At 34.4% G+C, this 17,873-nt stretch overlaps 1 protein-coding gene across 1 annotated transcript in view; it reads right to left on the bottom strand.

Moving 5' to 3' along the window:
* LOC145678744 (tachykinin-like peptides receptor 86C) overlaps positions 1 to 17,873 on the bottom strand; it is a gene marked incomplete in the record, with an annotated part of 805,565 nt that overhangs the window by 3,035 nt on the left and 784,657 nt on the right. The window contains 1 exon segment of the mRNA XM_081749208.1: positions 3,737 to 3,932. Within this exon segment, the coding sequence (XP_081605334.1) occupies positions 3,737 to 3,932 (196 nt within the window).

Consider the following 17,873-nt stretch of genomic DNA (forward strand, 5'->3'; position numbering starts at 1 on the left):
ATTTATTCCACGTTCCCCATAGGATCCTAGACGGGGTCCTACTCAAAATTTTCAAATGGCAACTGGAGTCAAGTTGCATATAGTTTAAAAGCTATTTGTATTCTGTTTATCTTACCAATTGTACTCATGGATATTAATTTTAGAAAATTTGCAATTTAGTATATTTAAAATGTATGTATCTCCCGAACTGGTATTTCATTTTGGTGCAGAGATAAAATGTCCTATTTATAATATTAAGTTTGGTTTGTAACTGAAAAAAAAAAAGTATAGCATATATCAAAGAGAAAGAGAAAATTTTTCGGAACTCAAACAAATAGAAATAGTTTATGAAATTTCAGCTGCACAGCTGTGGGCACAGATGTTTTTGTGGCAATGGTGCTTTCTTAATAGTGCAGCAAAGCCTAGAAAAACCGAGTTTTTCGAAAGAAGGGAGTTATAACATTATGAAAGCTCGAAAGATTAGATAAACCTAATTAGGTTTGTTAAACTATCCAACACAATAGCTGTGAAATTCTACCATCCTGCCAAGTCACGTTACTTGAACCAACGGTGTCATTCAAAAATTTACAAAATTAAATATTAATTGTGCGTAGTTTACCAAACAAAGCATACTAACACGGAATGTTCTTGAACCTGAACCCACAAAGTGGGGGTCATTTATATATTTCCTGAAAGCTTGGGTCAAGATAAGATCAAAATCCGTTACCAAAATTGGGGAGGTCTCAAGCATTCCGCTTGACGGCAGCACGTTACTCATTTTTATTAACACGTTTAAGCGTGTCTTAAAGTCCGTTGCAACCCCGAAAAATCTGAAACGGTGGGACAAATATGAAAACATAAAAACATGTCTTTCATCATTGCAAAAGTATAACGTATCAAAGTAAAATAAATTGTCTCAGGGTCCCAGATGGGGTCCAACTCAAAATGTTGAAATGGAAAGGGGTTCAAGTTGAGTATCGTATAAAAGTTTATGTTAAGTGAAAGAAGAGATAACAAGTCTCGACTCTTGAAAAAGTCGCTCCTATTAACCTGAAGCTGTGAGACAGGTGCCAAAACAAAACAAAGGCTAGAATGTATCAAAGGAAATGACTCGTGCCATTTTGCAATGCCTGTTACAGGACAACGCTAATCTCCACGTGACTAGTATGACCAGGGACACCATTCTACGCCTTGGATGGGAAAGACTATTACATCCGCCATACCCGCCGGACATTGCACCAACCGATTATCACCTGTTCCGTCCCTTGAACAGTCACCTTCGAGGACGCCAGTTCAAATTCCTTGATACCTTGTTCACTTCACGGCTCACCAAATTTTACCGCGATGGAATTCATGGTTATTGGTTACAGTGTACGCGGGATAAAACCAATCCTTTCAAAGATGTTATTTTCTTTCATTTGGATTTCTGGGGCGATAGAAGTTTGGTATAAAGAATTCAGAAATTTATTCTAATGTAGGAGTACTTTAAGTTGTCATCTTGTCTAGCGTTAATAATCGTTAATTATTCCAAACTGTCACTATTTGTTTGATCAAGAAACAAAACCGCTCGGTACATGAGACAAGGTGGAGCGGAAGAGCGAATCTCCAGAAAGTACCGTTACTTGTTCTTAAACTAAACTGATCAGACTCCAGGACAGTTGATTGCTAACTGGAACCAACTTCACATGATCTCTGTATCGGTTATACCGAAAATATGTATATAAACACAGGATTTAAGCTATACAGTCTGGATCAGTTGTTCTTTCAGAAAAAATGTTCCGGGGCCACTGATGGTACTATTCTATTTATTATTATATTATAGATGTATTATTATTGCGTCCTCCGGGGGACACTCCCAGAGCTCCGGGGGAAGCAGTGCCCCCCAAAAAAACATGTCTGGAAGAAACACAGGTCAGGACTGTCGTTTAGTACTTTATCGCGAATACATATCTTGTATAATTTCTCAAAGCAGCAAAACTAAATAACACTAATCCTTATCTCATATTAACTGGAGGTATTAAGTGTATGAATTAGTTGCGTCAGTCAAAGTGATTTTCTTAAAATATCTTAAATATATAGCTTTTTATATCTTCAAAAATCATTAAATTTTTACTACACATTAGCATATTATATGAGAAAAGTCAGAATTGTTTTGTAAACTTTCTGTGGTCCCGTACTGGTGTTTCCATTATATTGATAACTACGAGTATATATATATATATATATATATATATATATATATATATATATATATATATATATATATATATATATTATTTGTATAGAGAAAGAGAGGAAACCAAATTACGATACGTATCATAGTTAATGGAGAGTATTATCCAACCATCTTTCGAACAAGTTATTTTCTCCTTTCCACGGTTGATCTTGAAAGTTACTATGGAGATAATGCACGATTCTTTGAGTGGTATTTATTTTGTAAGATATATATTTAGAGACGAACAAAGAGAGAGGAAGAATCAGATTGAGTATTAACAGTTCCATTGTTTGTATTTCTGACAAAGCTAAAATCAGTTTCGATATTAATTTTGAATGACGTTGCATACTAAGAATTCCAAGCTAAAGCTTCACAATAATTAGAATGTTGCAGCGCATGTATAAACTCAGATTAGTGAATGTAATAGAGATTCGTTTTTATTATTTCTTCCTGAAATATGAATATATATATATATAAAAGAATTTAATTTTCCAATTTTGGTTTTCTACATTTAAATATCAATATATCTTTTGTTAAAATCAATATATTCGTAATGATAATGTAGTACAAATCTTTGTGTGAATCTTTGTGTACAAATCGTTTTGTTATTTTGCCATCAATATTTATAGATTGTAAATTAGTTTCTGAAATCCGTTAACGAGACATGCGCTTCATCAACATCTGATCTTAAGGAACATTGTGAAATGTTAGAGAAGTCATTGTGAAATGTCTTTGAAACTATACTTAGAAGTAATTATTTCTGTTCTTTCTGGGAACACATTTTATTTTTGTTGGTAGTGTAAAATTATTATAAATAATAACCAGTCGTATAATTTTATGACAACAAAAATTTCTTTCATGATATGAAAATGCAATATAGTATATAATATTCTGTTAGATGTGTACACAAAGAAGCATAAGCTTGTACTTAATAAAAAAAAGAGCTTATTTACTGCTTATCTATGTGGAGCTCTTTTCCTTATCTTTTCGATAATGTTTGATAATTCTATTAATATGAGGTGAATTGGCTAAATAAGCTGACAGAATTTTTAGCCGAATTCATACTGGACAACAGAAAAATGTTTGATTAGACGTGAAAAATAATACTGAACTTTACCCTTGCAGAATTTGATAATTATTTTATAATTTGTCAATTACTTATATGGATAACATTGAAGTATTTAGAAGTCAGTTATAAATCAGCATTTACAATTTTTCATGGGCCCTTTAGAAGTTGGACGTTGACATTGTGGACCTGAAGTATGTTGTACATGTTGAATAACATAAAAACTGCAACTGAAACTATATCTAATGTTTAAAAAAATATATCTAATGTTTTTTCAATAAAGAATAAAATGCAACAGTTACTATAAACGTTCAAAAGAATATAAAATTAGTTATTCAACAAACTGGGGAAACCTAGGCCCCCGGGCTACATCCGTTACTGGTACTCCTGCGTCATACATTGGCCAGTTGGAAATGACTGTTCTAGGATGTTACATTTAAGTAATCAATGCTTATACTTAGCGGAAGGTACTTGCCTGGCATTCATCCAGTAATAGATAAGAGGATTCACCATAGAGTTGGACATGGCGAGCCAGTAGAAGAAGAGGTACAGGTGCTGCACGTATTTTGTATACAACAGCGATTTATCATAGTACTTGTAGAGAAAATAACCATGGTATGGAAGCCAACAAATTGCAAATATGGCAACAACGACGATGAACATTCGAACAACCTGGAAGAGAAAATAAAAATGAAAAATTAACAGAGTCAATTGATAAATATTGCTGATCATATTATGTAAATAATCTACTATTAATGGGTTTACTGACAAAATTATAAACATATATAAAGTTTCACGTTTCACATTAGTATACATTAGTAGATTTTTGATTGCCGCATATTTTAGAACATTTATGTTTTTTAAAACTCTTTAGTCTACGATCAATGTTATTTCATTTCTATGTGATGTGTTATATAAAAACATGTAATGGGAAGTTTGTGGAATAAGGAACTGACACTATTTCTTTTAACCTTTCTTCTTTACCAATTATTTCCCCCTTCAATAATGGAGAGAAATTAAGAAAAGGATGGCGAGTAACGATACAGGAGTTGGACAAAAGCCTAACTGAATGCAGTCATCCAAGAAATCCAAAAGAAAAAGTAAACTTTTCACGTAGTTAAAGAGAAGTAGGTTAAAGTTTCTAGTTCGTCTGTTTGTCTCTTGTATATATATATATATATATATATATATATATATATATATATATATATATAAAGCAGAGTTTGTCTTCTATAAGAAAGGAAACAACAAGAAAGTTTTTCAGTTTGCTGCTCAATGTGATGTCTTGCTAAATGAATATATATTCATTTAGTAAGACATCACATTGAGCAGCAAACTGAAAAACTTTCTTATTGTTTCCTTTCTTATATATATATACTGTATATCTCCGTAGGTGGACCATGTATCTTGAAATAACCTTGTATCGTTGAATGTAAGAAACGAAATTTAATGAAATTTTGAAACATGCAAATATCGACATGGAAACATTGTTTAGCATATCTGCAATACCACCCGATTAACAGTGTTGCCAACTCAACATAAAGTTAACATTTTTAAAAGGTACCACATAAAGTAATTACATATTTCAAATCTAAATGTTAAACGAATACTTACAATACCACTTTTATTACTCAGTGTTACAAACTAAGGACATTATTGTATCACAAATGTCGAAAACTATCAGATCTTAAAGTCATCTACAACAGCAACAATGTAAATGAGACGAACGTGTCAATGGACACCGGAAATACTTTACCGTCCGCGAATACTCTGACCAAGATGCGGTGAATTTCTAACAAGTATGAACAAAGTTACAAAGGATTAAAAAAACACACTTTCTTTTTAAAAAGTTTCATTTCGTAAAAATGATTAGGTAAGCATAACACTCAAACACAAAAATAAGTATCAATATATGTAAAGACCCTAGTATCGTTTACAGCAATTTGATATCTTATCCTGTTCCGGAGATATGATGAACATTAATAAAGTTTGCAACACTGCTCAAAACTATGAAATTGAGAGATTGTGTTGTAATTACAATTACCAAAAATATTGCTGTAATGTCATAGAAGCAGAAAAAAGCAACACTGTCAAAAGCAATTTCCCAAACTGCATTTTTAACAACATGTCAATCTTAACTCTTTTTTCTCATTTCTCCGGAATTGGTTGAGATAATAAATTACATAAGTTATTACAAAATAAATACAAATATTACCTAGGTATTTATAAAGTAGTTAACAAGGAACAAAGGCAGCATGATAAGTCATAAATTACCATTAAATTCATTTTTCTAGTCGTTTCCTTAACCTAGATTTTTGGGTAATTCAAATTCTGGTCACACTGTAATTTCTATAGATGACAACACTGAAAATCCTTCCGATTCGTATTTTCAGGTGCAGAATAACATTATCTATTATTGTGGTACGTTACATTTCATTATCTCTTTTTACTTACGAAAAACGGGCAAAAGAAAAAATTATGAGCTTTTGAAAAATATTTAGTAGTTTGTCCCCTTAATGTGCTTCAAGGTAATACTTATCTAAGCACTTTCTTAAAATAAAACCTTTTTGAACAAAGTAAAATTTTCAATTCGTTGTAACTTCGTTCTGTCCGTTTACATTCGAAATACGTCATACTATGGACATAGTGTTCGACACCAAGTTACTTTCAAGGTGCGTTCACACACCCATCTGACTTGTGTTATTACTGTTATAGAAGCCTCCACAATTTGGATATGAACGGATGCATGTGATAATCTAGCGTCCTTAGCTTGTATTCGTTTATAATAAATATGGTATTGTAAAGTGTCGTTTAATATGTGGATTTGAAATAAGTAGTAACCTCATGTAGTGCTATACAAAATTACGTTGTTATATTGGGTCGCAACACTGTTAATCAGATGATATCGCAGGGTATCAACAGTATTCCCCTGTCGATATTCATATGTTTCAAAATTTAATTGAATATGTATACTGGTTCTATTTTTAAATTAAAGTCCAATTGTAAATAGAAACAATACTTATAAAACTAGGACCATAATTATTTTATTTCCTCCATTCACATTGAGCTATTTTGTTGCATAGTTACCACGTTTTTTTAAACGTTTATCATGGTGTTTGACAAGTTTTTGGTGCGCACGTCTTACAAATCATCCACTTTGTCTAAAAATGTCGTGTGTAGCCATTCCATTGATTGCTGCTTCGATGGCGGAGTCATATAGGAAAGCCCTTTCGTCCCCTATGACAACGTGGTCCAACAGTTGATCTCCTTTCTCATTGTATCGGTCAGAAAGGTCAAAACACAAACCAATCTTGCCTGTTTGTGTTTCGTAAGCAGTCTGGAAACCCATCGCACGCACAGTTTTCGGAACTTAAAGGTTTCAGGTTTGTGTACACCATCGACCTAAAACTCGTAGAAATTCGTAAAAATTGTGGAACGCCGGTTTCTCGTTGTGTCAACTGTAGGTACCAACTCGTTTGTAATTACAGAAGATTGGTCAAATCACGGTTAATCATGAACATTGTCTCACTCGTAATTGAACGGTTGCACTAATTTACGCACTTCGCTCTCACTCATTATATTCCGGTCGTACATCCCACATGCCTGGCGATGAATTTCCACTGTTGACACGTTCCTTGCTGTCAAAAATCGAATCAGAGAGCTTATTTCACATATGATGGGGTGCTGCTTAGGCCCCGGAACGGCAAACCTAAAACGTCTACGGACGAAGCAACAACAGTCGTAATGTTGGCATCTGTTCAGAAAAGCCCTCAAAGTAGCACGCGTCGGGTGTCCATGGAAAGCTGCGTGAGTCGAACCACCATACGGAGAATCTTAAAAGCAAACAAGTGGATTCCGTATAGGTTGCAATTATTGCAGTATCTTACTAGAGACGATCTTTAGGGTGACGATGGTTGAAATCATCTGTGATGATTTTCACACTTCGTTCACCTGACCTGATATCAGAACAATTTTTTATGGGTTCAGCTTTCGTGAGAACTATATACTATTTGTCAATCCGAAATGAATTGTAGATTATCTGTTGGACCATATGGAGCAAATCATTAGGTATTCTTAGTTTGATTTTTTTTAAATAGTTCATCGCCTCGGGATTAACGGTTCTGGGATATCAAATGTAAATTATGCATAATTAAGATAATGAATCTTTTGTAGAGCACTGTTGTTAGCTTAGAAGCTTAGTTATAGAAGCTTTACAAGCTGTTAGCTTCTAATTATACAATTAACGGTGTTGAATACCAGCGCTATACAGAGTGTTTCAAAACAACACCGACAACGTTTGGGAGGTGATTCCTGACACCAAAATAAGACGAAAAGTATAGACCAGACCAACTTGGGTGCACAAATGTTTTCCTTCGGAGTTATAGGCTGCCGAAAACATGAAAAAATGAACTTTAAATGTCCGTAGTTCCAAAACTATGGGATCTACCGCGTAGTCAGGTCAAGACTTCATTTACGAACTAATATATGCTCTATCCAAGAATGCATGTTTGAGAATCCTAAGGTACTCCCGCTACAATTGTTATACAGGCAGTTTAGTTACGGGCATATAATCTGAAACACTCACCAACTACCTCTATAAAAATTGTTGCGGAAGTACTGCAGGATTCTGAAGCACGTTTTTCTGGATAGCACATTTTAGTTCCTAGTAAAGTCTTGACCCGACTACGGTAGACCCCATAGTTTTGGAGCTACGGACCTTTAAAGTTTATTTTATTTTATTTTATTTTATTTTATTTTATTTTATTTTTTTTGTTTTCGGCAGCCTATAACTCCGAAAGGAAGCATTTGTGCACCCAGGTTGGTCTATACTTTTTGTCTTATCTTGGCGTCAGGAATCACCTCCCAAATGTTGTCGGTGTTGTTTTGAAACACCCCGTACATTTGATTTTTAACCCATGGTTTTATATGTGGAAATATTAAGATACTTTACAAGAAACTCGAATATTAATGGTTTGATTTTACTTATTTCTTGTTCAAATCTATTTGAGTATCCCTTACTTTCTGAAAATTAAATTTTACTATCGGTAATTTTTGTATTGATGAAATTTAACTTGAGTAATATCAATTATTTATTTATTCAAATTTATTAAGAAGAAGCATTTAACACTGACCGGTGTGGAATAGAAACAGTAATAGCGATAAGCAGTCTTCTGCAAGCAATTAAAGTTCACACGTGTACATTCCATTTCCGCTCTAATCTCTTTATCAAATCTACTATAACTTCTGGTTTCAATATTAATTGCTAAAATATCGTGCTATACAAACCAAACTCGTTGGCGTGGTGTACATATGGATACTGATACTTGTTGATTGTAAATACATTAATGTAAAAATTTGGATAAGAAACAAAAAAAAAAAAAAAAAAGAAGTTGGTCAAAGAAGAGTTTAATAAGAGTATGAAGCATCAAGCAGAGAGGAAAAGTCAAGGAGATGCAGCTGTCCCCCACCTCGATCGTGGGATCTATGTAGATTTTAAACAGTAGCATAAAAATATACTGTTGAGAAACGTGAAACTCCACTCCAGTCGAAAGAGTCTCCCTTACTCTAAACAAAACCTGAAATGATGTTGCTGTATCAAAGCGGAGATTGAAGGAATAGGTGAAAAGTGTATCTAAAGGGAAAAGAGTTTATAACAACCATGTTGCCCATCAACCAGAAACATGAGAAGAGAACTAGTCTATTTTTATTCTCATCCTTCTCTTAGAAATATGACAATGCAGCTTATCGCGTCACAAATCTCCTTTGTGGAAATCTTTATGTGCAGAATGTTAAAAGAAGAAAAAAGCACTTCTAAGAGTTCTATGTGAAAAAAATGAAGTCTACTGTAGCTCTGAACTGAGTATGTAGTTACATAGTTAGAAAAGGCTCTGTTGTGCTATCGAAATAATCATGAACAAACAGAAACATGGTTTGTTTTAAGCTACAGCAATTCATGATAAATAAAACATGAAGATTGAATCCATGTTTTACAAATCTATCAAAAATTACCGTCTTAAGAAGATACTTCTTTCGTCTAGTTGGGTATTATTGGGGTCCAGAAGGTTGATTCACATGTTGATTGAAGAAAGTGTCTGGAATATTACTACAGTAGTAATGCATCACCATTAGGGTTATATGAATCAATGTAACGAGTATGTGTGTCACTTGAGGGCTGTTACTAATGTATAGTAATGTTCGCATCTGTTACTATTAGCAGTGACAACTTGAAACTTTCTCTTCTCAAGAAGCAGAAATTCCTTTTTACTCATGAATTTCCCGCGCCACACTGATTACCGAAACAGGCACGTAGTCAGGATTTCGTGAAGGGGGGGGGGCGTGATATGAAATACTGTGGTCATCATACCAGGGGCTCGATCATTCTAAACTATTTTACTGGAATATATATTGGTTCGTTTAGCTAGGATTTCGTAACGGGGGGGGGGGGGAGGGGGCGGACATGAAAGTCTGAAGGCCCAGGAGCTCGATTAATCCTAACTACTTTACTATCAACATATATTGGTTTGTTAGGACAATAAAATGAGGATATGTTGGTAGGTATTTCAATAACAAACTATGAAAAAATCTCGAGTAAAATAATAATAAAAAATATATTGAAAAATATTATACAATATTACGTCCTTCCTCTGTTTATTCAAATATAACAATTTTCGTTTCATTATGACCTCAACTATTATAAAAAGTATATATTCACTATTATAAAAAGTACATACTCAATAATGTCTTGTAAAATATTTTACAATATCTGCGTTCCTTTCTCTGTTGAATCAAATGTTAACAGAACTTTCTTTCCACATATTTTTTTGTTTTTATTATTCCGTCAACTACTGTCTGTTCCAAATGACAGGTTAAAGGAGCAGTAGAAAATTGTATTTGAAGTAACATGTTTGATACTGCAAGGATGCTATGACGAAAAATTATGATAAAAAATGTCCTCACTGTTATAGAACGGCACTCTACTTTCCGAAGCTTGAAATCTCCCTGACTAGAAATTGTGAAAAATCGGTAACTTTTCTAGAAATTTCAAATTCCCTGACTCTTCCAGGATACCTCGCTCACTTCGCCACCATGTATTGCAAGCAATACAAATCTCCTCATAAGAAAGAGTAACCAAAAGCTTCCTGTAGTTTATTTTTAACTCTGATCCTTCTTTTTCTCATTTATTTTGTTTCATTCTTCCTTAATTTTTTTTTATTTCTGGTCTCGAAGGGGGGGGGAGTCCGGAACCCCCTGGCTGCGTGCCTGACCAAAACTTATAAAATATGAAAAGTGAAACTTGTATATCACTCACTTTCTTCAATTTATGAATAAATTGTGCATAATTCCAAACTTATACGTTTATCATGTAGTTTATGAAAAGGTATCTTTCTTAATTCAAAGAAATAAGAGGAAATTTGACGGAAACAAGTACATTTTGATCTCAGAATTTAGTTTTTTTCACCACATTTGGTGCTACGATCTTCTACTGAACATAACAAAACTAGAAAAGCTTTAAGAGCTTTAGTCTCTACTTATTTCATGTGAAACGTTTTGGAAGCTGGTTGTCTCTCGTTTCATATTTTACTTTCTTCCGTTAATTATATATATATAATATAGCAGAGTATCATGTACGTTCCTTGGTGCTAGTTTTTTTCTAAAAAAGCTTTATAAGTCATTGCATGCATTACTTCTGCACTACTGAATTTTTCAGTAACAAAATTTGACAATGACAGCACTGATTTCATTGTTTACTGAAGACTTATTGACTTACTTGCTGCTTAAAAAAATTGTTGGCGTCGATGAAGTAAGTATATGAAAAATTCCATATATACCTCAAATTGCTACGAGAATTCCTTTTATTCCTATTCGAGAAATTAGTGTCCAAAAAATTGAATTTTTCCATGGGTTGGCATGAATGACTGTTAGGAATATATATATGTCGCTGTTAGGTAAAGTCAACCGTTGATAAAATAGGATACTTTAAAGTGTAGTTTCACTTACAATCTATAAATAAATAATTTATTCTAGCCAGGAGTAACAATGGATCTGTAATGGTAGGGGGACATATGCCTCGTCCTTATCTTTGCTCATTGTAATATTTCAGAAAGTGGAGAAACGCCCTCCATCCGCGTTCCCCTTAACTTTTACCTTCTGGTTTTAGCAGAATAAAAATTGTTAACTGCATCAGATTCACAACGAACGCATACCTTGTAACGCCATAAAAATTCGTGTTTGTTGATTTCCTCAAAAACTATCCATAAGGATTTACTCTCATGCATATCAATTTATTCTGCTCAGTTACATATATATCGACTTATATATGTATTATCTTTGAGCATTTTTCCCGTTAAATGCTAATTATTCTCGTTATATTTTCGAATTATTATTGAGGATATATGGACCTTTCTTCCGATTCAAATCTCTAGTACAATGGTAGATTTAGGGAAAGGGTGGAGAGGATACAGCTTCTCCCAAAAGCTGCTTTCTTTCTAAGTTATTTAACATCATATTACAAGTATTATAGTATATTATATCGAGTGTTCTAAAAATGACGCCCACGGACAATAGAAAACTATTCTACAGGCGAAAATAAAGCCAAAAATGCTATACAGGGTATTTCAAAACAACACCGACAATGTTTGGGAGGTGATTCCTGACACCAAGATAAGACAAAAAATACAGACCAACCTGGATGCTCAAATGCTTCCTTTCGGAGTTATAGGTTGCCGAAAACATGAAATAAATTAGCTTTAAAGGTCCATAGCTCCAAAACTATGGGACCTACCATAGTCGGGTCAAAACTTCACTTAGGAACTACTATGTGCTCTACCCAAATATCCATGGTTTAGAATCCTAAAGTGCTCACGCAACAATTTTTCTAGAGGTAGTTGGTGAGTACTTCAAATTATATGTCTGTAGCCAAACTCCCTCTATAGAAATTGTTGCGTGACTATTTTAGGATTCTGAAACATGTATTTTTGGGTAGGGAACATACTAGTTCCTAAGTGAAATTTTGACCCGACTACGGTAGGTCCCATAATTTTGGACCTATGGACCTTTAAAATTCATTTTATTTCATGTTTTCGGCAGCCTATGGCTCCAAAAGGAAGCATTTGTGTACCTAAGTTGGTCTATACTTTTTGTCTTAGCTTGGTGTCAGGAATCACCTCCGAAACGTTGTCGGTGTTGCTTTGAAACACTCTGTACAACAGAATACCCTCCGGGGCTTCCTTCAGCCGCTATGGGCAATCAAATTTCATTATGTCGCAACGTCGCATACTGAATTCGAACCAGTAACATTGTTCTACGAATCCATCAAGCAGTTACATCGACTGTTACACTAACAGGTGTTTCTAGTGTTAACGACTTTATTTACCATCTGGAAAGAATCGATGTAACTATTTGATGGATTAATTCATCTACTCTATGAGTCTTCATCTGCGACGTTGCCAGATAGTGCAATTCTGGTCTTTAGACGAGGACTCGGAAGGTGTACAATTATATATATACATAAAGGTGGGTTTGTGGGCTAGCACCAAAGCGTGAAAAAATACATAGCACTACGCATGAATCTGAACACGGGGAACTACACAGCTGGCAGTTCCTAACACCGTCAACTCCCTGCCGACGCATTCCAAGTTCACTGATGTCAGGAACCACATTTTTGCTTACTTAGGACCCCACCTTTAGTTTCTTTCATATCTCGGAATTCTGTTGGGAACCTATCTGTGAATTATACTTTGTGAGGATTCTTTTGCTCCTATTTTGTACGTTGCTTAAAAATTCATTTTTGTATGTCAGACTTCCTTTATGCCGATATGAATCACTCCTTTACTGTTCTTCGAAATAAGCGCGTTGTAACTTATTTTAACCATACTTTTGGACGATCCAAGCTATGGAACAATACACTTTTCTCATAGGTCCATATGAGCTTTTAATCTTATTTTGATGTAAGAACTCACCTCTTAACTCTTTTGGAATTTTGAGGTTTTTAAGGTAAATTTTAGATTTTCAGTCAAGCAGCTCTGCATCATCACTATTTATCCTAGGATCATAGTTTGTACCTCATTCTTTTCAGAATAAAGCAACGTTTCAAACAATATCATTTTCATGTCCGTATCATCAACCTGAAAAGTGAAATTCGAGGAAAATTGGATTTTTGTTCTGTAAAATTCCTTTTCCAAATTTTATATCCCTTTAGACCGGGCCCATGTTAACGTACAGATGTCAAAATCCCTTCAGAAATACTAAATAATATACGCAATACGTGTATAAAATATCAGTCTGATATCTTGAAAACTAAGGAGGAGATTATATTACCCGTAGGAAGAACAAAAATAGAACATTAGATAATGCAGAAAACAAAGGAGGAAAAAAGTTTTCCCTTATAAAATACAACATTAGATAAAGCAGAAAGCAGAAACAGAATAAAAGCTTATTGTTCATCGTTTGCATTTCATCTCCAACAGAAAAGGTTTTGTTCTAAACACAATCAGTTGAACTTCCTTCTTTTTTATAGTTTGTATTTATATAGAAAGTGGATTTTAACCTGAAGACCAGTGACTTTCAACACAATGTAGAAAATAATAAGAAAATTGTAGAGGGGAAGGGAGAGATGAAGGAGGAAAGAAGCCTTGACACGTGTACCCTGTCTGATGATCATGTCGACAATATATACAGAGTGTAACAGCTCGTTGTTTACAACACTTGGGAGGTGATTCTAGACATGAAAACAAGGAAAAGTATTTATGTGACACAAAGTCGAATAGCGAATCTAAATACCAGCATCCGAAAGTGTGAAGAAATGAACGTCCACTTGGAATTGTGGCAAAACGACGAGTCATAGAACTACAGCGACAGGTGGTACACAAAGAAACATGTAACGTAATAGTCCCAATAAATGTATTTTGTATGCATATTGTATAAGAACATTTGTAAGAGCGTAAAGGATAAAAACTACATAGAGGGAGAGATAATCTATAATTGATAGGCCTATGTCTGAAGTGAGCTACCATCTGGTGGGCAATTTCGGTACCAGGTTGAGAACTAAGCCGGGCCGTTACGAATTTGCCTCACTTTGGATCTAGCAGGTAAGACGTAGAGTTAGAATTCAGCTTCGTCTATAACAGGTTAAAATTTATATAATGTAAGATCCCATTTTCTTTTAGATTCGTTGTAAATGGGAAAGGAAGTCTTATGGTATCATCCTGGCATAAAAAGGCTTCATTTAAATATATTTTTTGGAGATATAAACCTTCTAAATTATGAGCCTGCAAAGAGGCCATTTGCATACGAATCATTTGTGCTCACTTTTATCTTCTTTACAAGTTGTTACTAGTATTGAGTATTCAAGGATTTATGGTAAAGAAATATTTGAATGAAACTATATTTAAATTACTATTTCGGTATTGCACTAATATATATATTACTTGTTGTTACTCGTTACGAATTCACTATTTGTTACTCAACGTGTAAAAAAAAAGCAAAATTTCCTTGTTAATAAATTTGTTAATTTTCAAACCGTATATACTTCACACGATATTAACTATTTAACCTGTGCTGGCTTCCGTCAAATTTACAAAATTTACTAGAAGCCAAGCATGTTACATAAAATATAAGGCTGCTAGATCCAAAGTCCATCAAGTGGGCAAGCACAAAAATTACAGCTGTCTTCTTGATGAGATATCGTGTAAAAAAAAAAAAAATCATTGAAAGTTGTGAGCACCTTAGAGATTTTATTAAGTGTAAAACATGAGTGAACATAATTTAATTTCTTTCTCTGATAATGAAGATTTAACTAAGAGTAATGTAAGTGATAAAGGTGAATTTAATCAAACTATTAAAACTGAAAGTGAAGTTGGTGTGGGTTACCCAAACGCCCAGGTTTTTAAAGAGCCACTTAATGTTGAGTTTAATGCACGAGGTTCACGGGAGCCATTTCGTGCTGAACAAACTGCACAAAGAGCGAGTGGGTTATATGGTGCAGAATTCAATGCACACTCATTTAGAGAACAATACTGTTCTGAACAAAATGTACAAGCTCCGAGTGAGCCATTTAATAGTGAACATTTTTCACAGACAATTAGGTACCCATGTCCACGTTGTGGCAATATTAGTGGTGCAGGTAAACCTTATGTAGGCCAATCAAAGGTATCTTGGACTAAGATTCCGATGCGACGTGGTGTAAATGTACAGTCTGTAGGCCAAAATAATCTTGGACAAGGCACAGATGTACATCAGCGTAACATTTATTTTTCAAAACATAATAAAGGTACTCCCAATGTACAGGGTAGGCAGGATCAGTTCATGAAAAATGAACGAACTGTGTCTTATAGGAATGAAAATGAAACGCAGTGTAAACAGTACATTAATATTGAAAGTAGAATTCCGCCTTCACTGGCCCAGATGAATTTAATGCAGCCAAATATGGCACGTCCTGCTATTCAATGCAATTTTGATAAATTGCTAGGGCAAAGTGTTTTCCGTTCATTGGAACAGCAAATTACGTCATTACCTATAGTAGATGGCACAGATAGCCATTCTTGTTTCATCTTTCTGGTTAGGTTAGATGAGCTTATAAGGAGGTATGACTTAGAACAGGAAGCTATATTGGTAGCAAGTTTAACCCAAACTAGAGGTGAATTTAACAGAACCTTACATTCTTTCCTTACACGTTGTAATGATTGGGAGGAAATTTGTACTAATTTGCTATGTAAATATATATCCACAGTAGGGCGTACACAATATGTACGAAAATTCTTCTACCGATTAATGAATGAAGGGGAAGAACTTGGAACATTTTTCCAAGAGAAAATCAGTGTTGCCAATGTTCTTGGGATGACATACACTGAACAAATATTTTGTAATATTGTAACTAGTCTGGTTTTACCAGAAATATACCAAAATTGTTTTGGGGAAGCCATACCATCTTCAGTTTCTGAATTGTTGACCATAGCGCAAACTTACGATCATTTTGTTAAATATCAAAGAGATTATATGTCACTTAAAACAATGCCACCTGCTATAAATATACCGAACATTTTTGAAGAATCACAAAATCATTTTAAAATTCGAAAACAAGTTTCTGGCTTGCAAAATGAAAAACGTAATCTTATTAGATGCTATAAATGTGCTGGTTATGGACATACTCAGCGGTTCTGTGTTAGTGGAAAAACTATGCGTACATCAGTGCCACCTTCAAAAACACTAATTAATATGCAGCGTGATAAACAAATATTATATATTATTGTGCTAATTGCGGGCATCACAAACTCTTGTTTATTGGACACAGCTTCTAGTATCAATTTGATAAGTAGAAAATATTTACGTCAAATTATGTGTCGTGTTCCTATAAAACCTACTTCAGCAGAATTAGTGACTACCACTGTTGATGGTCATTTGGTTGAACTTCATGAAAACACAGAAATTAAATTTTCAATTCAAGGTTGTGAATTCAGTGAAACATTTTACATCATAAACTCTCCACATTTTGATTTGCTGTTAGGAAATAACTTTCTTTTAAAATGGAAAGCTGATATCAAATTGAGTGCTAAATAATTTATAATTGAACAGAAGAATCTTACTGTTCCTCTATTTTGGAGGGATTATTTGTCTCCAATGGAAACTACTCGGCCTATATCTCATTCCAGCGTCTCCGATGCGGTCCGGAGTCACTCTAGAGAGAGGCGCAATGGACAAAGGATCGTTCGGGAAGGACACTGGAAACCAAAAACAAATAAACAAGGTGCCCAGCAGAAACAGCATTGTACCTTTCTGGCAGCAGATTCCGGTGGACCGGAGGACCAGGCCACAACAAAGAAACCAGGTAGTGAATACCTCGTTTATTATCATAATAAATCACGTAGTAGTAATGACATATATGATGAATGTGATTCTGACAATTGTAATTTTGATAATACTTCCTCTCTTTCAGTTAAACTTGTAGAACAATACCCAGATTTACCATGTTATGTTGAAAATCTTTGTGAGAGATATAGTGATGTCATCACTGAACAACTGGGGACAATAAAGGGGTTTACTTATGAAATAGAAATGGAGGATGAAACTCCAGTACGTCTCCCCCCATATCACATTACAGGCCCTAAACTTAAAGCTCTTCATGAATATATAGATCAGCTTATCGACAAGGGAGTGGTTCGTGAGGTCGATTTCTCTCCTTATTCGTCTCCGTGCTTTTTAGTTCACAATAAGGACGGTACTCCTAGACTTGTTATTGCATACTCTGAAATCAATAAGAAAGTAAGGGTTAACAGTTATCCGTCCCCGCATGTAGAGGCTACTATAGCGAATTTAGGAAAGGATACCATCTTCGGAAGATTAGATATAAAGCAAAGTTTCTATCAGTTCTCTATCTCTGAGAGTAGTAGAAAATATACTACATTTTGTACACCTAACCGTTTACTAGAACATTTAGTTCTACCAATGGGATTTCGTTTGAGCCCATATGTTCTTACTAGTTTCATGTACAAAATCTTTGGGGATTTAGTAGGTAAAAATCTTGAAATTTTTCAAGATGATTTCCTTATTCATGCCTCAGATATTGAAACATATAAAAAAGTATTAAAGGAAATTCTTGAACGTTTTCGAAAATGGGAA

The sequence above is a fragment of the Thermobia domestica genome, chromosome 1, assembly GCF_964235325.1.
Source record: "Thermobia domestica chromosome 1, izTheDome1.hap1.1, whole genome shotgun sequence".
In the NCBI taxonomy this organism is placed as follows: Eukaryota; Metazoa; Arthropoda; class Insecta; order Zygentoma; family Lepismatidae; genus Thermobia; species Thermobia domestica.